Here is a 22,696-nt window from a genome sequence, read left to right as displayed (position 1 = left end):
CTTTTTTTTCAAAAAAAAAAAAAAAAAAAGGAGCTGCAAACCCATGTTTGTGCATCATGCAAAAATTTATGGTAAAACAAAATAGTTCAAAGTAAGCACGTCATCACAAGTACTAACTCAGTACCAATAGAAAAGCCGTAAAAATAAACCTGGAAAATTGTATAAAGTGAAGTACGCCTGATAAGAGACTTCCTTAGAGCATCCAGCAGAATCTCCGCAGGTGTTGAAACAGGAGCTCGGATACCCTCTATTCATTCAACAAAAGCAACATCAACCGTCATCAAGAAATCAAATTCTTCATCAAAACCAGACATTTTTCATTGACAAGGTGGAAGTGGCAGCAGACAAACTACCATAAGAATTGAAACTTTGGTACCTAAGTTTTGGCACCACAATGAAGAGGAATAATAGATACCTGGTACTGATTGCAAGTTATGCAAACATGCTGAATTACTTTCATGCTGTGACAAAAGATCCTCGTGATATGAAGAGGAGATGTCTCCAGGTTTAGGTACAATACAAGTTCTCTTCCACTCGACAAGTTCTTTCAGTGACTCATTGGTCCATTCATGCCTTTTGACTTCACCAACCAGGCAACCGTCTGTGCTCTGAGCATCAAAAGAGATGCTGTAAATCCCACATGGAAGTTCTTCCCAGAAGCTCACTTCACAAGTACCATTATCATTGTCATGTCCTGCAGTTAGCGACTTAGTATAATATCACAAGCACAAGAAGTAATTGTTAATAGACAATAAACTGATAACAAAACACCAACAGAAGATCCGTAAAGTGTTAAAAGCTCAGTATACCAGAGTCGTGAAACATGGAGGAAGCTGGTGATACAGAAGACAAAAGAAACCGAGAATCCACCACGGTTGGCCAGTGAACAAGAAGACTTCGCCTACCAAAGGCATCCCTACCAAACCACAAAGTTTTTGCACTAACCTAAATACGATAAATTTTGTTAAAGGTTAATAACAAGAAACAAAAGGCTACATGGCGCGCAGGGCCAATAAACATAACATGGAAACTTACCGCGAAGTAGATGATTGCCCATGGCCCTTGAATGTTTGAAAGAACGTCTACAATAGTGCTTTCTCTCTTACATTCCCCTAAACATGTGTTCGTATCTAAACTAACATTGCTTGCGCAACAATTCCCAAGAGCTTGCATAAGAGCTTCAGCATCATTTTGATGATACTCAACGTGTATTCCTCCAAATATTTCACCTTTTGAAAAGAAAATGAAATGAAATGAAAGAAATTTAATATAGTTCCTTAGATTTAGTTTGAACATAATTAGTGATCAATATTATGCCAAATTCAAAAAGTATATTTAATTTAATGAACAAATAAGAAGAACGCCAAATTTAAAACTTGAGTATATAAACTTCTGCATTTAGTTTACCATTGTAAACAAGAACATTGCGGGAAGCATCCATCAGTGGCTGAACAATAGGGTTAAGCCCTCTAAGCTGTAATGTAGCCCCCAGAAAATAAAACTGCGCACCAGAGATGAGACTACTACAACTGTCATGAGAATGGAGAATCCTTCCATTTTCCATCTCGTGTTGATCATTCTGATTCTGAAATGCAACTCCACAATCAACCCTCTCAACAAAACACTCAAACTGCTGCTCTTCACCAGGATTAGAAGATATTGAGGAAATAAAAACCTTCACTCCGCCTAAGCTATCGGGGCCCCTTCTCCGCAATGCCGCTTCAAGATCATCTATCGAAAACTCGAGCTGGAGCAAGAAAACGCAACTAAAATCAATCCAGAATCACAAAGAAAGTGTTAAGAGCCAAATTTGAATTCGCGCCACAGCAATATATCCAAACTATAACGAATGAGAAGAAAACAGCGAGACCAAGAATATTTACATGCTCGTGCACTGGATGAGGAGACGGAGCTCTGGCGTCTACATGTAGAGACGACAAATCAAGGCGACAGCCAGAAACGACCAAAGCAATTCCACACATTGCCGCCGCCCCCGCACAGCGAGGGCGGGTTCTGTCGCAGTACCAAGAAAAATAGAAGTAGAAACCATAAATTTCACTCTTTATAAAATATTTATAAACAAGCCTGCCAACAAACGCTTCCGTAGCATAGTGGTAGTGCGTTCGCTTCGTAAGCGAAAGGTCGCGAGTTCGATCCTCGCCGGGAGCTTTTTTTATAATTTTTCGCATCCAATTTTCCATTGCAATTTCATATAATAATATTAAGAGAGGATATAAAATCAAAACAAATTAATTAGTTTAAATTATGTCTATAAAAGTGATTTTATTTAAATAATAAATAAATAAATAGTGAAATTTATCTCATAATTACTTTAATGGAAAGAAGTTAAATTTATAATTTTAATAAACTTTATAATAAAGCAAAAAATATATTTGGCACGATTTTCCTGTCTGATAAAAGAAGGAAAGATTATTCTGATGATAAGACTACAAAAATAGTGAGAACTCGAGGAATCAAAAAAGGCAAAATAATAATAAATAAATAAAATTAAAAAAAATAAAAAAAAAAGCAAAATAATAATAAATAAATAAAATTAATTAAACTAATTGCTTTCCGACAGAAGGACATGCTTAGTGTCAGCAAGTTGGCAAGGAACAGCCGAGCCGTCGCATTCAACAAGTTGATTATTGACACGCTCTAAAGTATTTCCCAACCTCACCCACCTCGACACGTGTCCATCACCGAACATTACCCGCGGGCCCCTCTCCCAACTTGGCAATTTAATATTAAATTTTTTTTAAATAAATAACCTTGCAACTTGCCTCATGTGGGTCCCTGTTTTTCCGAATCTCCTCGCCGATCCATCGCTTGATTTCTCGTTGACTTCTAGCGGGTTTTATTTGACCGCGTGGTAAAGGATAGAGAGAGCCGAGGAAAAAACCAAACACCGTTTCGTCGCCCATATCCATATGCCCACGTGTCGCACAGTCAAGACGTTTAGCTTTGACCTATACGTGGAATTTATGATTATTCGCTATATTTTCGACACGTGTCTTTAAATGAAAATTTGTTGGTAGGCACGCCAAAAGGACGAAAGCGGAGTTTTTTAAAAAGATGAAGAAATTTTGTGTCAGGTCGGACACGTGTCCATCTACTACGTCTTAGGATGCCACTTGTCCCCTGCAGGCATTTTTCTTCCTGGAGGGTATTTTCGGTACAACATTTTTTTAAAAAAAAAAAAATTAAAAAAATTAAAATTTCCATGGGGGGAGGAGAGAAAAAGTTCCTCCTTTTTCCTCTCTCCGCTTCTCTGTTTCCTTCAATTTCTCTTTCACTCGTCAATTATTTTTGCGCCCTCTTTCTTTAATTTTTTTTCTCCTTCTTTCCTTTGCTGTTCCACTTTGTTGGAGATCTTTTACAACACTGTTCATATTTTGATTTCCCTCCAGATTTTTTATTTTTATTTCAACTATTTGAGGAATCATTGTTGGAATGGAAAGCTTTTTCATCTTCTTTCTCTCATTTTTTAAATGGAAATGTGATCTGAGATCATATTTTGATGTGCTTTTTCTGCTAGTTTGAGTATTGGGTTTTGTTTTGATTCATCATATCTTGCTGTATTCTTTATGGGTTTAGCTAATAAACAAGATCGTGATGGTTTATTATAAACATTTTGGGTCGCTCTGTTTTGAATTGAACGATGGGGGAAGCCAACGAAGGAGGAAGTAGAGGAATGGAGAAGGTTCCTCTGCAAACTGAAAAGTACCCAACAGATCTGTTGCAGAGATTTCTGTGTAGAAATTCACATCAGCCCCAAATTGGGGCGTTTAATGAAGAGGGTGATGCAGAGGAGATTGAGCTGAATCTTGGGCTTTCACTTGGGGGTCGATTTGGGGTTGACAAGAATTCTAAGATACTTGTTCGGTCGTCGTCTATTGCTGGGACGATGCGTTTGAGGGACGACGAGGCATCGACTCCGACGGCGGTATCGTACCCGGGTCTTATTCGGACGTCGTCTCTTCCGCCGGAGACGGAAGAGGAGTGGAGGAAGAGGAAGGAATTGCAGACGTTGAGGCGAATGGAGGCGAAGAGGAGGAGGTTTGAGAAGCAGAGGAATAAGGATGGAATTGGGATGGGGAGTGGTGGGTGTTTTGAAGAAGAGAGGCGTGAAATTGGAGGCCTTGCTGGATTGAATTTGAGAGAGAAAAGGGTTGGTTCGGGTGTTTTGACAACAGTGGCACCGCCATTTGGGACGACAACGTGGGCTGCTGGTGCTCGACAGGCTGTTATCAGCGGAATTGTGGATGAAGTTGTCAAAGGGAAAGGTGGTTGTACATCGGGCGGTGGCGGCGGCAGCAGAGGTTTACCGGGGTTCGGACAGCCTGGTTCTCAGTGCTCCGCCGAATCACAGGGCGGAAGCTCGTCGGGGATGTCGGAATTGGACAGCAAACACATCCAAGGTTGCTCATTCTTCACCTTGTAATGTTACTATTTGTTTGAAAATGTTGGCATAGTTCATGATAGAACTCCATTTCTTAGCTTGCAATTCATGATCTGAAAGGTACTTTTAAATCATAGGCATAGGCAAAATAAAGCACCCAAGCTCATATATGGCGCATTGGAACTGTCTGGCCATTGCTTTTTTTTTTCTCAGCGCCTTAGCTATGTAATATGCACAAGTAGTTAGTTGATACCTTTAGCTAGAGCTTCTGACTCAGGTTTGACCAACAGTTTTGAATCAAAATGATTTCCGGTGACGACTAGATGGAGCGATCCGCGTCGAATTTGAATCGCTCATTCTGTTTTAGCCAAAAGCCGGAGTGATAAGGAAGTCTTATATAGTAAATATTGAAATGTGACAAATGGACTAAGATTAAGAAGTGGTACAGTAAACATTACAGCAATATTGGCCTATTTTGCAAGAAAGTAAGAGATCATTTAAGCATATCAAGTTCTGTATTCCTGAACAATGAAACTCTCTCCTTCCACCTATACTGTTCAAGTCTTGTTCTTAAGGCCATCCATGAGATTGTATTTGACTTAGCGAGCTTTTGGTGCTTGGAAAAAGTTGCATACTTGTGTGATCCCACATCGGTTGGAGTAGGGAACGAAGTATTCCTTATAAAAGTGTAGAAACCTCTCTCTAACATACAAAACTTCTTTACGGGGTCACCAAGGTTACTGCTTACGAGTTTATTGCAATAAAACAGAATTGTAGCACCGCCGATGTGTATATATGATGATTCCGGCCTTGTTTACTTAGTGTCTTAGATTTGATTAGTTTCAAATAATAGGAAAACAAGGTTATTCGTTGGGTTTTTGGATAATATCTTTGAAGGCCATTGTGAGTGAAGTTGGATCGCTTACAATAAAGTTGGCCATTGTCCTCCTTTTATCAGTATTATGTTTTAGGTTTAGTTAAGTTTTCAATGCTATTCAGAGCGAATACATTCTGAAGGGATTATTTGCATTATTTGTAAAGTGCTGTTCATCTTCTTGCAGGATCAAGCAGTTACGGCGAAGCAAGAAGCTCCTCGCAAGAGCAAGGCAACCAAGAGGCTGGAGGTTCTTCAGGATCGAAGATGTGTGAGAATCCATTGGGCAGTTCCAAAGCAGAGACGAAAACGAAGCCTGATTTGGGGGAGAACAGTGGGAGAGAAACGGGGACGTCGTCAATGGAAGACATGCCTTGTGTGTTCACAATAGGGGATGGGCCTGATGGGAGAAGGGTGGAAGGGATTCTTTACAAGTATGGGAAAGGGGAGGAAGTGAGGATAATGTGTGTATGCCATGGGAAGTTTCTGTCGCCAGCAGAGTTTGTGAAGCATGCTGGTGGGAAAAATGTGGCTCACCCACTAAGACATATAGTTGTCAATCCCAATTCTGGTTCTTTTTCGTGATGTTGTGTGGCCACCATCCTTGTCGGTCAACCCCATCAAACATTTGGGGAGCTTTCAAATAGGAAACATAGAGAACTTGGTGTTTTTAAGTAAAGAGATCCTTTGTTAAATACCTTCATTATCTTCTTTACCTTGTAGAGTGAGTCATGTCTTGAAAGAGATTTTTGAATGGCTCTCAGCTGGAGATTTTATGGATCAAAACCATAACTTAAACCGCTAAGAATGAGTTTGTTTGTGTGAAGCCCTCCTGAACGAGGGGGATTCACTATGCTGGGTGGCAGTATGTTACATTTATCACTCACCCTGTTTCTAAATGCCTAAACAGGCTAATATGAACAATCAAGAAAATATTCATAGACACTGTCTTTTCTGCGACATTGTCCACTTAACCACGACAAAAATGGCAAGGGTAAATAATACGGCATCGAGGACAAAAATGACAGTGAGGACGAAAATTACAACTATAGCAGTTCCATGTGCAACAAGACGAACATGAACAGCAAGTCCATTTGCAACAAGAACGTGAATAGAAATTCCATTTGTAACAAGAACATGAACAGCAGGGAAACCAAGAGTTTGCATGAGATTTTGTAGAGACTGGAGCACCTTCTATTTTATCATCCGCAAGCACAGATCCATCCTGAGCCTCCTCATCGGCCAAACTGCAGATAATGAGTACTGGTTCATTTCATGCTTATACTTTCTTTTGACAATATCAACGTAGTTTCCAGATGATAATGATCTAACAAAGAGACATCGACCTCATAGAATTGGTAAGCTAAGATCTCTGTAATAAATTCATGAAGAAAAGATAAGGAGCTTGGAAGAAAAGGTACTTCTTGGACGTACAACGACAATAGATACTAGCCTAAAAGGAAACCAGATGATGTCGATTAAGCAGGCAGAAGGCTAAGAGAAGGCATTATGAACTGGTATTCACGTGGAATGTCAATTCCTTGGTCGAATAATCTAAAGCAAGTTTTTTCTTCTTTTTTTTTCCCCCACCATTCAGTTCAACCGGTGGGGATACGAGTTTGAAACTCTTACCTTTTGGTCAAGAATTTAATGCCTTAACCAGTTGCTATAGTTAAGCATGTTGAACTGGTAAGCAGGCAGAAGGCTAAGAAGAAACCACATGATGACTATCTTCGTGCTTGTTAGATGTGAAAAAACGAAAAGAGACAGTAGTCTAAAAGCAAACCACATGATGACTATTAAGCAGGCAGAAGGCCAAGGCATTATGAACTGGTATCACTGGGAAGGCCTGTTCCTTTATAGAATAATCGAAAGCAAGCAATTTTTTTTTTTCTTCTTTGAGTTCAACGCGTAGGCATAAGAATTTGAAACGGTCGAGAACCTAATGTTTTAACAAGTTGCCATAGTGAAGTGACAGTAAACATGAAGTTGGAAAACATGAATTCCAAGAATGATTTTTTAGCAAATAGATAATGAGCAAAGACTTACATGGGGAAAGCGAAGGAATTTGAGCTGCATTGACTTCTTTCAGAGTGGCGAGATCTGCTAGAGGAACTCGATGATAATGCAGGAGGCAGTACGTTTCTTCCACTTAGATCTTCTGCAACCAAACCCTCTCTATCCTCAATGTTATATTCTGTGGTATCTGCCACTTTAGGCTCCTCTTCGTATTCGACACTCTTCATTTCAGTTTCTCTTGACGTGATAACTGCAGGTGCTGAGTTAAATACAAGCAACTCGTCTGACTTCCCTAAATCACTCAACATCGACAAATTATCTCCGGAGAAACTATCGTCTCCACCATGAATGCTAAACAAGGACTCATTTGAAGCAATACTCCATTCCAATGGAGTGGTTGATCTACTTCTTTGGAAAACTGCAGACGGAATTCTTAACGGATCATATGGTTCATATCCTCCCACACGATCCATTGTCTGAAGAGGAGGGGACTGGGTTGGAGACATAACATTTCCACCAGACTCATGGGTAATATCAGAAACTTGAGATGCAGACGTGGGACCTTGAGAACCGCTACTCTTCTCTGATTTGGCAGAACAAAGGCTGGAAACATCGCTCTCATCATCTTTAAATTGAAGCTGGTAAACATCGTGATCAGGATTTCCCAAGCAAATTGTGCCTCCTTCGGGTCGGTTAACATTTTCGTCCACTTGAACGAGATCTGACAATTCCATCAAGTTTATACATGATGAAGACCCATACGCCAGCTGCCCTGTTGGGGAAAGTGAAAATCCTTCCCCAGCAGTATCTTCAGAATGTGTACTGCCTAAACCTATAATATCTGGCTGTTTTGTTGAATGTGAGCTTGTTTCACATCTACCCGTCGCTGCCATATATTCTATTGTTCTCGCCTTCTTCAATAGTTTCAAGTTTACCCTACTTCAAGCTTTCTCCCACTTCCACCAATAGATCCTGAATCCGTTTCTAAATGTGAGTTGCTTTGGCTTCAATCAGGAGCAACAGGATTTTTTATAAGAACCATGAATGCAGCTTTTGCTCCTTTAGACAATTCAATAGCTATATAATTAGAGACTATATGGCTTGCAATATGCTGTTCTGCATAAGTTTTTAAGAAAACAACAGAATAAATGGAATAGGTTCTTCCATTCTCGGGGACAAAAACTAAAAAAAGGAAGGAGACAACACGGGGAGTCGATCAATCAATCGGTAACCACAAACGTGAGGATCAGCGAAATATAGCCCTTTTCAGCAATGAACACTGATGTTTTTTTTAAAATGGACATGCATCATCAGCTAAACAAAACCGAAGTTCATAAGAAACTCACTTGGATCAGAACACGCAAGAAGCAACCCCTTGCGTTCCAATTAACTCCAAAACCTAACCACTGCCGCTAAATCTCGCCGGAAGCGACACTGACGACAAAAATCCTCGAAAGCCATGGAGATTTAGCCTGTGTTCAATTAAAGATCAACGTCAAGAAGCAAGAACCATCCAACAAAAATATCTAGGCAAAAGAAAAGAACACAGAGAAAGATTAGTTTCGTTAATACCCGGAAATCCGTTCCCGGCAGGCACAACAATGCAGGAACCGACTTCCAAGATTCGTTGTCTTTCATTGGAAGGAGAAAACAAGAAAAAACAAACAGCAAAAACAAATCGGAGAAAAAGAAAAAGGGCGAAACCAAAAATTAGGGTTTCAGAGAGGGGGAAGAAAGAATATAAAAGATGGAAGGCGCTCCGACAGTCTCGCGGCTTTCAGTTTCCATTAGTAACGAACAATGGCTCCGTTTCGCGCCAACCTTAACTGCTCCCTTCGGCTGGCCCACTAATGCTGACGTGTACGATTATACGGCCCTTTCCCCACTCTAGCTGGAATGCCACGTCATTTACCTTGGTCAAAGTCTACCCTCTACTTTTTTTTTTTTCCCTAGTTCAAAATTTGTAGGTGTAGTGGAGAATGGTCATTCTATTAAGTAATTTAAATGACTTTTTCAAAAGAGTTAGAACAAGAACAATAACTGATGAAGAACAAGAACAATAAATTGTCTCATTGCCAATCTATAGGTCAGACAATCGCCGATCTATAGGTCGAATTGGTGTGAACGATCTAAACTTTAATTGGAATTTCTAATATCACTGTAAATACTCAACTAAAAACTTAAAAGTTCAAATCTTCTATTAAATCACATCCGAACGATTGGTAGCTACATTCAAGATATCATCCACCAACGAAGTCGAGTGTTTCGACTTTCAGAAGCTGCAACTTTCAGCACAGATGTTCCTCAAATTACAGTCATTAACAATGGAATTCATTCTTCCAACATTTCTTTTTCCTCTACAACAGTACAAGAAGCTTCAACATTATGTGATTCCTTTCTAATTGGCAAGAAGGGCTGAGCTTTTACAAGCTTTCCCTAATGATTTTCCAATGTCTATGTCCTAATGAAGCCATGAGGACCGCAACAGCCACTGTGAACATAAGCAACATGCTGACATGCGAGAAGCTGACCTCCATAGAATGGAATGACTACACAGAGCAGCCACCAGAAGCTATCATTTCCTTCAAACTGGTTCAAAAGGTTGCAGTCCTAGCCTGATGTCGATGTCCTGATGAAGCCATTAGGGTCCCAACAGCTACTGTAAACATAAGCAACATGCTGACATGCGAGAAGCTGACCTCCATAGAATGGAATGACTACACAGAGCAGCCACCAGAAGCTATCATTTCCTTCAAACTGGTTCAAAAGGTTGCAGTCCTAGCCTGATGTCGATGTCCTGATGAAGCCATTAGGGTCCCAACAGCTACTGTAAACATAAGCAACATGCTGACATGCGAGAAGCTGACCTCCATAGAATGGAATGACTACACAGAGCAGCCACCAGAAGCTATCATTTCCTTCAAACTGGTTCAAAAGGTTGCAGTCCTAGCCTGATGTCGATGTCCTGATGAAGCCATTAGGGTCCCAACAGCTACTGTAAACATAAGCAACATGCTGACATGCGAGAAGCTGACCTCCATAGAATGGAATGACTACACAGAGCAGCCACCAGAAGCTATCATTTCCTTCAAACTGGTTCAAAAGGTTGCAGTCCTAGCCTGATGTCGATGTCCTGATGAAGCCATTAGGGCCCCAACAGCTACTGTAAACATAACCAAGGTGCTGACAAGTAACATGTATGTTTTCCTCGACGATCTATGGTATTCTCCAAACAGAACAATTCCCCAAAACGTGCTCACAAGTGGAAGTGCCTGGAACAACAGCCGAATCCGAGATTGAAACAAGGAGCTATCAGTATGGAGTTAATATGGGATTGGAGTGCAGTCAAAAGAGGTGAAAAAAATTGACCTGCACAGAAGCTGATGCTGCATATCCAGCTGCTTGACCGCCCATAAACTCCAGACCATTGCCAAACCCACACAAGACTCCAGCCAACAAGGCCCATCCTCTACCATTCCAGTCATTTAGATATTCCTTGAAACTTGTCTTGGGCAAATTAAGCATAGGGCGGTAAAAGAGGACGACATTTAAAATGACGCCTATGAAAAAACAAGAGGCAGAGAGGTAGAAAAATGCAGTATAGACGGTCAAATGTGGGACGCCTTCCTTTAGAGTGTGCCATTGATCATTTGTGGCCAAATTGAATAATGGGGAGAAGAGAGAAATGGAAATACCAGAAAATAAAGTTAAGCACAGCCCAATCAGTGTGCTCTTACCAAACACCTGCAAGTATGCAGCCACTAGGTACGTGTAAGAATAAAAGAGAAAGCGAAGCAATATTTGAGGAATGCTACAATATCAGTATTACAGACCTTGATGGATCTTCTATTTTCGAGTTGAACAAGAAAGTCGGCTGTCCCAGCCTTCGCCTTTCGTGAAGAATAAGCAGCACTTTCTAGGTTCGTTGGTTCAACTATACACAACCAAAAGAATTCAGCAGTTATATCACTTGCAAAGGATGAACCGAAAGTAAGTTGTACACTTCATAGATCAAGAAGATTTACCCATATTCAAAATCAGAGAGATTTTCGTTTCCCTGTCGAAACAGAATTGGAAGTTAATATCAGAACACTACTAAAGCGAAATTCAAAAACACAGCTTCGAAAACAACCAAATGCATATAAAACAATCACAAATTTGGATTCAAGGGCCCATAACATGAACTAAACAAGAAAATGTCTTACGGATTAGCATATTCATACAAAAAGAAAACATACATGGACTGTTCAGAATCAGCAGATGAACTTTTCAACTTTACTTTGTTGTCGGCCATGTTGGATGAGTGAACAACAGAGCCAAGAAATGCAGCAACCAAGAAGCAAGCAACCCCAGGGAAAAGAATCTCGGCTTTGTTAATCTTGTCATCAAGAAAGTAATTCACAGTCGTGCCTTTTACCCAAAAACAAAAACAAAACCAGAAGGATGAATCTCATAAAACTTCATAAACATATTGAGTAACAAAACATCAACAGATTGGTTAATTTAGTAAGGGGCAGAATGCAGCTGAGATAGAGATAGAGATAGAGACCTATAACTACCACTATGCTACAAGAAATCACTTTTGTCACAGATAAACCAACAAAAGCCCAAGCATACTGAGCTAAAAGATTTCCGATACTCAGTGCCACGCCACCAGCCATTGCAAACATAACAGAAGGCAAATTATCCTGAATACAGTAGTTTAGAAGATTAGATACCTTTTACAACGTGATTTAACAAGAATGCATTAACAATTACCACAAAATCAGCAGGCAAATTGGGTATTGCAATATAGAAAGACTGAAAGGAGCATCTTAATTCTTCAGAAAAAGTTACATATTTCAAGAATTCATAAGATAACATGAAGTTCAACCTAAATGAAGGACGTATGATTTACAAGGAATGCAACCAAGTTTAGTTGACACAAGACAGTAATAATCATGGCTACAAATGATACTTTGCCCACAATTTCTTTGCAGCTTTACTTGTAAAAACGCCTCATATTCGTTTTAGGAACTCTGGATATATCAAGTTAAATGGGATCAAATCTTTTCTTTCTTCGGTACACATCATTTCTACCACAGATAGTTCTAGAGATTATGGGTAACTGTAATGGCCTAAACCCACCGCTAGCAGATATTGTCCGTTTTGGCCCGTTACGTATTGCCGTCACTCTCATGGCTTTAAAACGCATCTACTAGGGAGAGGTTTCCACACCCTTATAAGAAATGTTTCGTTCCCCTCTCCAACTGATATGGGATCTCACAATCCACCCCCCTTGGGGGCCAGCGTCCTCGCTGGCACACCGTTTGGTGCCTAGCTCTGATATCATTTGTAACAGCCCAAGCCCAAGCCCACTGCTAGTAGATATTGTCTGTTTTGGCCCGCTACGTATTGCCGTCAACCTCACAGTTTTAAAATGCGTCTACCAGGGAGAAGTTTCCACACTTTTACAAGGAATGTTTAATTTTCCTCTCCAATCAACTTGGGATCTCACACTAACATCTCAAATCTGAAGATCCTAAGGCAAGAGAATAGCCGACAGATCTTGGAAGTGTCTTATCAGTCTATATTGAACCAAGCCAATGAAGCTGAATGAAAATTCAAGAGTAAATAAATGAAAGCAACCTGAGAGAGCTGTTGGATAAAATTTGGACTGTCTTGTGATCTCTTTCCAATCTCACCAAGAGTCAAAGCAATGATTACAGCAGCTAAAAAATTTGTTATGGAGTAATCAAGGTAAGTATGTTGAGGAAGACGCCCCCGCCGTTCAACAAGTGTCAAGAGTGCAGGGAAGGTCCCCAGAAAGAAGAGCGACAACATCATACATGCTATAGCACCTGCTTTACTCTCCACCATATCCATCTTTCAACTTACAAGAATCCTAGCCCACTCTGGTAATATGGTGAGCGATTATCAAATACCAAAGAAATCCTGCACAGAATGATGATTAATCAATACCCATTTCCATCAATGAGAAAACATGCGAGATCAAATCAAACAGTGACACAACGAGAATTATACCAAATCGTAGAAAAAAAAAACCTATGAACAATGAAATTTGAAGTAAATTGAAATCGGGTTTCAATTTCAACAACTGTAGAAACAATATAACATAATCCCCAGAAAAGATAACGCATAGGAACCTTTAAATCGCTGGAGTCTGAATCCAGGTTAAATTCGCAAAAGGATTCCAAACTCGGGGATACAAGATGGAAGAAAGAGAAAACAACAGTTCGAAAAGATCCAACTCAGTTCTAAGCTCAAGCTTCCAAACAGAGAAAATCTTACCCTACAGTCGGAGATGAGTGATGTCTTCATGAAACAGTTCCAACAAAATCGGAAAAAACTAGAGGCTTCACAGTATGGGAAGCCAGTAAATCCGAAAGATGAACACTGTTTGAACATCTCATACTCCAAAAATCTCAGTTGACGTGTTCGAATCAGTAATTTAATTACAAGGCTTGGCCATATAGACCTAATAATAAACTAATCTTAAAAAATATGATTTAACCCATTTTAATTAGGTCTAAATCTTTCCCTTTTTTATTCTATTTTCTATCTCCAAATTTTTAAAATATTTATTTTCATCCCTAAAATTCAAAACTCCATTAATTTGTTAATATCAAAATAAATATGAGAATTAACAGTTTTCTTTTAAATATCAAAAATTAAAATAGAATATTTTAAAGTTTAAAAACAAGAAGCAATTTACACTTTTCAATTAACCAAATCTAATTAACAAATTAATTTAGTTCTAAAAAATTTGAAGTATTCAGTTATTCCATTTACATTATTAATAAAATAGATATTAGCTATTGTTTAACTAATTAAATAAAATAAAATAATATTTTATAATCTACCTATTTTAACCAAATATTTAATTTCATTTTTTTAAAAATTTTATTTATATTTGTTAAAGATCACGTGTAAGTTAGTATTGATTAAATCTCGTGGTTGATTTAGTTTTGATTTGTTTATTGGTCTGATTTTCTATAAATTTTTAAATAGATATTTTAATATTTTTTTTATATTCTATATATATATATATATCTTCTTGCCTTTCATCGTATAAATTTCTTATCAACCATTCAATCACTCACTCTCTCACTAACAAATTGGTATCAGAGCGTCTTAAGGATTTGTGAGATCAATATGGAAGGAGAATCTAGTTTTTCAGCAGTTGCACCACCCAATCTTAAGGGATCTGTGCAACCACCTAAATCTCTGTGAGATCAATATGGAAGAAGAATCTAGTTTTTCAGCAGTTGCACCACCCAATCTTAAGGGATCTGTGCAACCACATGATCTTAAGGGATCTGTGAGATCAATATGGAAGAAGAATCCAGTTTTTCAGCGGTTGCACCACCCAGTCTTTTAAGGGATTTGTGCAACCACCTGGTCTTAAGGGATCTGTGAGATCAATATGGAAGGAGAATCCAGTTTTTCAGCGGTTGCACCACCCGGTCTTAAGGGATCTGTGAGATCAATATAGAAGGAGAATTCAGGTTTTCAGCGGTTGCATCACCCGTCATCGATGGAGACAACTATCAAATGTGGGCAGTTCGTATGGAGACTTATATGGAGGCTTTGATCTTTGGAGGATTACGAGATCCCTCCACTTCCAGCAAATCACACTATAGCACAAATCAAATCAGAAAACAAAAAAAAATCAAAGGCAAAGGCTGGTCTATTTGCACATGTATCTCAAATGGTCTTCTCAACATTGCTACCAATGTGAGATTGGTTGGTTCTGTGTTAAATGATTATAGGATAGTTGAAAAGCTACTGGTTCCTCTTACAGAGAAGTTTGAAGCCACCATTACCACTCTGAAGAATACCACCAAAGACTTGTCAAAGATTTCTATTACAAAGCTCTTGAATGCCACAAAAGAAAAAGAGCAAGAGAGGTCTATGAGGCAAGAATGGGTGATTGAAGGTGTCTTACTAAGCATCAAGACAACAGGTATAAAAAAAAAAAAAAATCAAAACCAATTATCAGAAGACAAATGGAGGAGGTTTCAAAAAAAATCCTATCCACGTTGCAGCCATTGTGAGAAGAAAGGTCATCCAAGTGTTGGAGAAGACTTGACGCCAATACAAGTGTTGGAGAAGACCTGACGCCAAATGCTCCAAATGCAATCAACTTGGACATGAAGTTGTGATCTGCAGAGTCAAAGGACAGGTTGGTCAAGAAGAAGATCAATTGTTTGTGGTCACTTGTTCCTCACGCAAAGAATTAAGTGAGAGCTGGTTGATTGAGAATGGGTGCACAAATCATATGACATATGACAAGGAGTTTTTTTTTAGGAATTAAGAGATACTGAACTCAAGAAAGTGAAGATTGGCAATGGTGAACACTTGGAAGTCAAAGGAAAAGGCACAGTAGCTCTAACAAGTTACGAAGGTACAAAAATTATTCCAAGTGTTTTATTTGTAACTAAAATTTATCAAAATTTCTTAAATGCTGGTCAATTACTTGATAAAGACTATAAAGTGTTGTTTGAGAATAAGCCGTGCTTGATAAAGATGCTAGTGGCAAAGACTTGTTCATGTTAAAATGAAAGAAAAAAGTTTTGCTCTAAATCCGATGGAGAAAGAGCAGATGGCTTTTATATCCAGAGGTAGTGTCACTGAGATTTGGAACAAAAGACTTAGCACTTTCATCATCGAGGTTTGCTTGAGATGCAATTAAAGAAGCTGGTAGAAGGACTCGCTGACATTGATGATGACATGCCTCCTTGTCGTGCTTGTAATTTTGGGAAACAACATAGGCAACCATTTTCTAAACAGGCATGAAGAGCCTCAAAAAAACTGCAGAGAGTTCATACTGATCTTTGTGGTCCTCAGCGAACTCCATCATTAAATGGTAATCTTTATTACATTATTTTTATTGATGATCTAACAAGAATGTATTGGATATTCTTGTTGAAGCAAAAGTCAGAAGTTGCGGGTGTATTTTGAAAATTCAAAGCTAGAGTTGAGAATGAAAGTGCATGCTTGATTCAGGCTGTAAGATCAGATAATGGCAAGGAGTACAGGAGTACAATTCAAAAACTTTTGACAGGTTTTGTGAAGAGGCTGGAATTGAACATCAATTGACAGCACCATACACTCTTCAACAGAATAGCCTCAATGAAAAGAGGAATAGATTCATGATGGAGATGACGAGATGCATGTTTCATCAGAAGAATCTTCCAAAACTGTTGTGTAGTTGCAAAATTGAATTTCAACAAAAGTTGTGAAGGACCTGAAACCATTTAAAGTTTGATATGGTTACAAACCTTCTTTAAAGTTCCTTAAAGTATTTGAGTGTCTTTGTTTCACTTACATTCCACGAGTCAAGCGTGATAAGCTTGACAAAAAGGCAGAAGGTGGGATCTTTGTTGGGTATAGCACTATATCCAAAGTTTACAGAGTTTTTCAAGCACACACTAGTCGTGTTATTGTGAGCCGAGATGTTCATTTTGTTGAAAATGAGCAATGAAATTGGGAAGAATCGACGAAGGTGAATTAGATTTCTAATGCACCAAACAATTTAACCTTTGGTAGCATGTTAGAAGAGTCTGAAGATGAACTACAAGAAGATTGAAGATGAATAACAAGATGTTTTGGTTGATGATGCACCTGTGAGAAGTACAAGGTTACTATATGATATTTATCAAATGTGTAATGTAGTTGTTTGTGAGCCTGCAGGGTTCCATGATCCAAAAAAACAATTATTGGTTTGCTGCACCTTCAAAGGAGGAGCTTTCGATGATCGAGAAAGACAAAACATGGGAGTTGGTTGATCGACCTCTAAACAGAAAGATAATTGGAGTAAGATAGGTGTTTAGGAAAAAGTTTGGAGTTCACAGCATCTAAACAAAAAAGAAGTGTTAAAGATCACGTGTTTGTTTAGATTGCTGTCAGTTAGTATCTGATTAAATCTCCTTATAGTTAAGAGTTTATTTAGTTTTGATTAGTTTATAGGTTTGAAACCAGATTTTCTTCGGATTTTTAGATACATATTTTAATATTTTTCTATATTTTATATATATAAATTCTTACTCTTCATACATCTTTCTATCAACCATTCAATCACTCATTCTTCCACTAACAATATTTCACAACGAGATAACTAGGAACAATATTTCTTGTTCGTCATACTATTGTACAGAAACTGCACACATAAAGTTTTCAGTACATTAGAAGGAACAATTTATACAATCTTGGCTGCTGCTGCGATGCGCTTATGACTGGTTCTTCTAAGGTTTTCGATGTCCTGATGAAGCCATTAGGATCCCAACAGCTGCAGTAAACATAAACAACATGCTGACAAGCAACACGTATGTTCTCCTCGATGATCGACGGTATTCTCCAAATAGAACAACTCCCCAGAACGTGCTCACGAGTGGAAATGCCTGAAACAATCATTCGAGATTGAAGCAAGAAAATATGGTATGTGTTCAAGTATTGATCTCGTGTAGGAATCTTGTGCATTCGAGATTTAGCAAGGTATCAAAGTCAGAGATGTTGTGTTTTGTGTTTGATATTCACTTGTTCGGTCTTCCATAAATTTTAAAGTCAACGGATGAGATAGTATTGAAGTATTGATATAATTAAATTTACTGTAAGACCAGTTGAGCGGAGTGGTCAATATTGAGTTTCATGATATTACAATCATAGAGAGGTGAAGAAACTGACCTGCACAGAATCAGCTGCTGCATATCCAGCAGCTTGGCCGCCCATGAACTCCAGACCATTGCCAAACCCACACAGAAATCCAGCCAAGAAGGCCCATCCTCTACCATTCCAGTCATTCAGATATGCTTTGAACGTTGTTTTGGGTAAGTTAAGTAGAGGGCGGTAAAGGAAGATGATGTTGAGAACGATGGCTATGACAAAACAAGAGGCGGAGAAGTAGAAAAATGCGGTATAGACAGCCAAGTGTGGCACACCTTTCTTTAGAGTGTGCCATTGATCGTTTGTGGCCAAATTGAATGCAGGTGAGAACAGAGAAAGGGAAACACCAGCAAAGAAAGTTAAGCACAATCCAATTACTGTGCCCTTACCGAACACCTGCAGCATCATGCAATATCAGAATACGATACATCAGGAATTCAACCACACAAAAACTGTTCATTACTGCAGTGGCATTACAGACCTTGATGGATCGTCTGTTTTCAAGCTGAACAAGAAAATCTGCAGTCCCAGCCTCGGCCTTTCGCGACGAACCATCAGCATTCTCCGGGTCCGTTGATTCAACTATGCAAGTCCAATTAAAAGCAAAAAGTTAGCCTCACTTAACTTGCAAAGAATGAACACAAAGAGAGTAGTAGACTATGGCTCTGGAAGTTTTACCCCTACTAGGAAATCCAGCGACATCTATTGGCCTGTAACAAGGGATTTGAAAGTAAACATTATCATAAGGATATGTTCAAATACTTCCACTGCGACAACACGACCTCAGTAGAATTTAAAAACATAACTTTTAAAACTAGACGTATATAACTGTGAGATCTCACATAGGTTGGAGAGAGGAACGAGTGTGTTTGAGGCTATGGGCCCCGAAAGGAGAAATCGAAAGAGGTCAATGTATGCTAGCTGTGGGTTTGGGTTGTTATTGATGGTATCATAACTTAGTGTCTATGTGCCAACGAGAACGTTGAGCCCTAAAGGGGTCAAACACTGGATGGTGTGCCAACGAGAACACTGGACTCCAAAGGAAAAATTAAAAAGGACAATATCTGCTAGTGGTGGGATTGGAGTGTTACAATAACTAATCAAAAGTTTGGATTTGAGTGGCAGGCAACTATGGGGATATGAATAAGATCATAACGTTGACTAATATATGAAATATATCGAAAATAAACACATTGGTAGACATAGAAAACATACTTCAACTCTTTATCGGAATTGGCCGACAAACTGTTCAGCTTTGCTTTGTTATCAGCCGTGTTGGACGAGTGAACAGCAGAACCAAGACATACCGCAATCACAAAGCAAGCAACGCCAGGGAAAAGGATCTCAGCTTTGTTAATCTTGTCATCAAGAAAGTAGTTCAATGTTGAGCCTTTAACAAAAAAAAGAAAAGAAAAAGAATCAAGCAATACATAGAGGAGGGATCCCACGAGACTTCAGGCACATATATTTGAGAGACATATGGAGATAAATAGAGTGGGAACAAAGATGGTGGAGACCTATAACTACTATTATGCTACAAATGAGCACTTCTGTAACAGATAAACCAACAAATGCCCAAGCATATTGAGATGAAAGATTTCCGAGACTTAATGCTACACCGCCCGCCATCGCAAACATGACAGAAGGCCAATTATCCTGCATACAAGAAGAATCAGCACCAATTACAACATGAATACAATTACTCATTGCCTCCAAACTTTCATCATTCTTGCACAAATATAACTGCAGATGCCCTTCATACTCGTTTTATGAACATCAAGCAGGTCAAGTTAAATGGAATCAAATATTTTCTTCCTTTGGCATGCACCATCTCTATCACAGGAAGGTCTTAAGACTACAGAATAACATATCAAATCAACTTCCTTGGGTAAAAAAGTAGGATACATCAAATGAAAATTTCTTGTTGTTCATCTTTATATATCCAGAATTAGAAAGTATAAGAGAGTCCCCTCTAGTCACCAATATAGATCAGAAAATAAATTAAGAAGGGTTTTATCGATTGGAGAGAGGAACGAGTGCCAGCGTATGCTCTCAAAAGGGAGTGGATTGTGAGATCACATGTTGATTGGAGAGAGGAACGAAACATTCTTTATAAGGGTGTGGAAACCTCTCCTTAGCAGGCACGTTTTAAAACCTCGAGGGGAAGCCCGAAAGGAAAAGCCCAAAAATGACAATATCAGACAGGGATAGACTTGGACTGTTATAAATGGTATCAGAGTCACACACTAGACGGGGTGTTAGCGAGGACACTAGGCCCCAAAAAAGGGTGGATTATGAGATCCCATAACGATTGGCGAGAGGAACAAGTGCCGTTGAGAAAGCTAGGCCCCGAAGGTGGGTGGATTGTGAGATCTCACATCGATTGGAGAGAGGAACGAGTGCCAGCAAGGACGCTGGTCCTCGAAGGAGGTGGATTGTGAGATCCCACATCGGTTGGAGAGGGAAACGAAGCATTCTTTATAAGGGTGTGGAAACCTGTTACAACATTAATCCCAAGCAATTAAATAAGAAACCAAGAGTAAATAAATAATCAAAGCAACCTGAGAAAGCTGCTGGATAAAATTTGGAGAAGCATCTGAGCTCTTTCCAACCTCACCAAGTGTGAAAGCAATGATTACAGCAGCTAAAAAGTTAGTTATGGAGTAATCAAGGTAAGTATGTTGAGGAAGTCGCCCCCGTCGTTCGAGGAGAGTCAAAAGTGCAGGGAAGGTCCCCAAGAAGCAGAGCGACAATACCATACATGCTATGGCACCTTCTTTACTCTCTACCATATACATTCTTTAACCTCCAACAATCTAATCCCCTCTGGTTATATATATGGTCAATCAACAGCGAAATCCTGCAGAGATCCGTGGTTTTAATCAGTCCCAATGTTATTCTTCATGGAGAAAACACTTAATCTAAGATCGAGCACAATAATCAACAAACCAGTGACGATAACGAGAAATCTCCAAATGGTAGAGAAAACGTAAGCCCCAAAACAGATGATAATAGATCGTTGGAGTGTGAACACTAAATTACATTTACGTGTGGGTTCCTAACTCGGACATACGAGAAGGAAGCAAGAGACACAGATTTTTCAAACGAAACCCAAACGATTTACAAGTTTTAAGGTCACGAAGAGGTAAAATCTAACCCCAAATTCAAGAACGGATAACGTTTTAGAAGGATCGAAGGAACAAATCTGAAAAAAATAACGACAAAACTCGGAAACGAGTAAGTTCAGAAGACGAATTGAAATAGCTTTAGAAACAAAAACCTTGAAGTCGAACCTCAGTAGATTTAAGAACGCTACTAGCAAGAACAGAATCAGCTGATCATTTCCAACAGTTCGGGAGACGAGGACAGAATCATGGAGTCACAGTTTTCGATCTTGCAGAAATGGGAGCAATAAAATGTTTGGCACAATCTCCCATACGCATTATTATAGAATATCGAGTGATGAGTATCAGGTAATGACAAGACCACTGAAAGTCGCTTTCAGTCAACTTTCCTTCCACTAAGTCAAAATTTCCATGCAGTTTAAATTTCTTGAAGTAGCCACATTAATTAAAGTTATATTCTCCGCGTAATTATGATTATACCGTTATGAAACTTATTTTTTAGAATAATTTTATTTTTTATCCTACTAATTTAATACAAAATTTACACAAAATATATATATATATTAATTAGGAGGCAACCATTTATAAAATAAAATAAAATAATAGTAACTTGGTCGTCCACCATTATCCCTACAATGATTGGCCATGCTATTGCTATTCATAATAGAAGGGACCATTTGCCTATTTATACAACAGATCACATGGTAAGTCATAAATGGGGAGAATTTGCACTCACTCGAAATTTTCGGCGGTATGTGAAAAGTAATAATAGATCTCGTTGTTAATAATTAATATTGAATATTTATCGATCGCTAGCATATATTGTCCGTTTTTGCCTATTACGAATCGTCGTGAGCCTCATAGTCTTAAAACACGTTTACTAAGGAGAGGTTTCCACACATTTACACTTGTCTAATGTCTCTACTGCTAGCATATCAAACTCAGCCCAAGCTCCTTACTAGTCGATATTGTTTACTTTTACCTGTTACACATAGTCATCAACCTCGCGGTTTTAAAACATGTTTACTAAAGAGAGATTAACCCGTTTGATGGCTGACTCTAATACTATTAGTAATACCCCAAGTACACCGCTAATAAATGTTATCCACTTTGGCCTGTTCCGTATAGCCGACAATCTCATAATTTTAAAACGCATTCTATTAGGAAGAGGTTTCCACACGTTTATAAAAAAATGTTTCGTTCTCATCTCCGACCAGTATAAAATCTCACAATATCAGTGTTAACATTCACAATAAGAGAAGATAAAGATAAATCTAAATCAATTAATCTTTTGGCAAGTAGGTATGACAAATGCCACCGAATTTTTTTGGTGTCGTACTTGCAGATTCAAAACGTTGCTATATACCCCAACAACCGTGGCAATAACTCAATTGCAAGAGCGAAGAAGCTCCTTTTTCTGGTATAGATGCCCCTAGGCTCCCAAACCCACAATTGCACGAGCAAAGCTCCTTTCCTTGACGTTTCTCGAAAAGTAAATCATCGCATCTATCGTTTATGGGAAAGGAGCTATAGCTAATGGTCCAAAAATTTTAAAATATTATAAACCCAAAAAATATATATATATATATATATATATATATATATATATAT

At 38.8% G+C, this 22,696-nt stretch overlaps 5 protein-coding genes and 1 non-coding gene across 16 annotated transcripts in view; 2 read left to right on the top strand and 4 right to left on the bottom strand.

Moving 5' to 3' along the window:
- The window catches only part of LOC111478341 (asparagine synthetase domain-containing protein 1), a 5,959-nt gene extending 3,947 nt beyond the window's left edge, over nucleotides 1-2,012 (bottom strand). For all 4 annotated transcript variants that reach the window (XR_002717458.1, XM_023122552.1, XM_023122558.1 and 1 more), the window contains exons 1-6: nucleotides 1,884-2,012; nucleotides 1,408-1,747; nucleotides 1,036-1,229; nucleotides 810-945; nucleotides 416-694; nucleotides 150-247 (exon numbers count right to left, since the gene is read on the bottom strand). Coding sequence is in view for 3 of the 4 variants with exons in the window: in XM_023122552.1 (XP_022978320.1) it covers nucleotides 150-247; nucleotides 416-694; nucleotides 810-945; nucleotides 1,036-1,229; nucleotides 1,408-1,747; nucleotides 1,884-1,982 (1,146 nt within the window). In the remaining variant the exon portion in view is untranslated. The remainder of the gene's footprint in view (nucleotides 1-149; nucleotides 248-415; nucleotides 695-809; nucleotides 946-1,035; nucleotides 1,230-1,407; nucleotides 1,748-1,883) is intronic.
- An 85-nt stretch (nucleotides 2,013-2,097) lies between these two features.
- On the top strand, nucleotides 2,098-2,169 carry TRNAT-CGU. The gene has a single exon. It is a non-coding gene; the product is annotated as a tRNA-Thr (tRNA).
- A 1,077-nt stretch (nucleotides 2,170-3,246) lies between these two features.
- Nucleotides 3,247-6,074, top strand: LOC111478397 (ninja-family protein AFP3-like). Its single transcript, XM_023122631.1, has 2 exons — nucleotides 3,247-4,421; nucleotides 5,464-6,074. The coding sequence occupies exons 1-2, from the start codon at nucleotides 3,662-3,664 to the stop codon at nucleotides 5,859-5,861; spliced, it is 1,158 nt and encodes a 385-aa protein (XP_022978399.1). The 5' UTR covers nucleotides 3,247-3,661; the 3' UTR covers nucleotides 5,862-6,074.
- Nucleotides 6,075-6,195: 121 nt separating this feature from the next.
- On the bottom strand, nucleotides 6,196-9,070 carry LOC111478406. 3 transcript variants are annotated; one of them, XM_023122653.1, is made up of 4 exons: nucleotides 8,868-9,070; nucleotides 8,642-8,767; nucleotides 7,326-8,411; nucleotides 6,196-6,523 (listed from the first exon to the last, which is right to left on the bottom strand). In XM_023122653.1, the coding sequence occupies exons 3-4, from the start codon at nucleotides 8,186-8,188 to the stop codon at nucleotides 6,247-6,249; spliced, it is 1,140 nt and encodes a 379-aa protein (XP_022978421.1). In that variant the 5' UTR covers nucleotides 8,189-8,411; nucleotides 8,642-8,767; nucleotides 8,868-9,070; the 3' UTR covers nucleotides 6,196-6,246. The 3 variants fall into 3 exon arrangements, with proteins under 3 accessions (XP_022978421.1, XP_022978412.1, XP_022978430.1); XM_023122644.1 differs by having other exon boundaries at nucleotides 7,326-8,354; XM_023122662.1 differs by having other exon boundaries at nucleotides 7,326-8,267.
- A 390-nt stretch (nucleotides 9,071-9,460) lies between these two features.
- Nucleotides 9,461-13,755, bottom strand: LOC111478375 (ureide permease 1-like). Of its 4 annotated transcripts, XM_023122620.1 has the most exons (10): nucleotides 13,587-13,755; nucleotides 12,924-13,229; nucleotides 11,845-11,983; nucleotides 11,534-11,705; nucleotides 11,321-11,352; nucleotides 11,129-11,229; nucleotides 10,991-11,039; nucleotides 10,665-10,855; nucleotides 10,417-10,567; nucleotides 9,837-10,260 (listed from the first exon to the last, which is right to left on the bottom strand). In XM_023122620.1, the coding sequence occupies exons 2-10, from the start codon at nucleotides 13,158-13,160 to the stop codon at nucleotides 10,226-10,228; spliced, it is 1,107 nt and encodes a 368-aa protein (XP_022978388.1). In that variant the 5' UTR covers nucleotides 13,161-13,229; nucleotides 13,587-13,755; the 3' UTR covers nucleotides 9,837-10,225. The 4 variants fall into 4 exon arrangements, with proteins under 4 accessions (XP_022978371.1, XP_022978388.1, XP_022978364.1 ...); XM_023122603.1 differs by having other exon boundaries at nucleotides 9,461-9,924; nucleotides 10,665-11,039; XM_023122596.1 differs by having other exon boundaries at nucleotides 9,840-10,260; nucleotides 10,665-11,039.
- A 3,602-nt stretch (nucleotides 13,756-17,357) lies between these two features.
- Nucleotides 17,358-21,394, bottom strand: LOC111482467 (ureide permease 2-like). Of its 3 annotated transcripts, none has more exons than XM_023128273.1 (8): nucleotides 21,241-21,394; nucleotides 20,522-20,820; nucleotides 19,478-19,616; nucleotides 19,176-19,350; nucleotides 18,639-18,670; nucleotides 18,442-18,542; nucleotides 17,982-18,356; nucleotides 17,358-17,698 (listed from the first exon to the last, which is right to left on the bottom strand). In XM_023128273.1, exons 2-8 carry the CDS (start codon nucleotides 20,756-20,758, stop codon nucleotides 17,543-17,545), a joined length of 1,215 nt encoding a protein of 404 aa, XP_022984041.1. In that variant the 5' UTR covers nucleotides 20,759-20,820; nucleotides 21,241-21,394; the 3' UTR covers nucleotides 17,358-17,542. The 3 variants fall into 3 exon arrangements, with proteins under 3 accessions (XP_022984041.1, XP_022984031.1, XP_022984050.1); XM_023128263.1 differs by having other exon boundaries at nucleotides 21,254-21,391; XM_023128282.1 differs by lacking the exon at nucleotides 21,241-21,394 and adding an exon at nucleotides 21,118-21,138.
- Nucleotides 21,395-22,696: the final 1,302 nt, after the last annotated feature.

This window comes from Cucurbita maxima, unplaced genomic scaffold, assembly GCF_002738345.1.
Source record: "Cucurbita maxima cultivar Rimu unplaced genomic scaffold, Cmax_1.0 Cma_Scf00001, whole genome shotgun sequence".
In the NCBI taxonomy this organism is placed as follows: Eukaryota; Viridiplantae; Streptophyta; class Magnoliopsida; order Cucurbitales; family Cucurbitaceae; genus Cucurbita; species Cucurbita maxima.
This window is presented reverse-complemented; position numbering and strand designations above follow the sequence as displayed.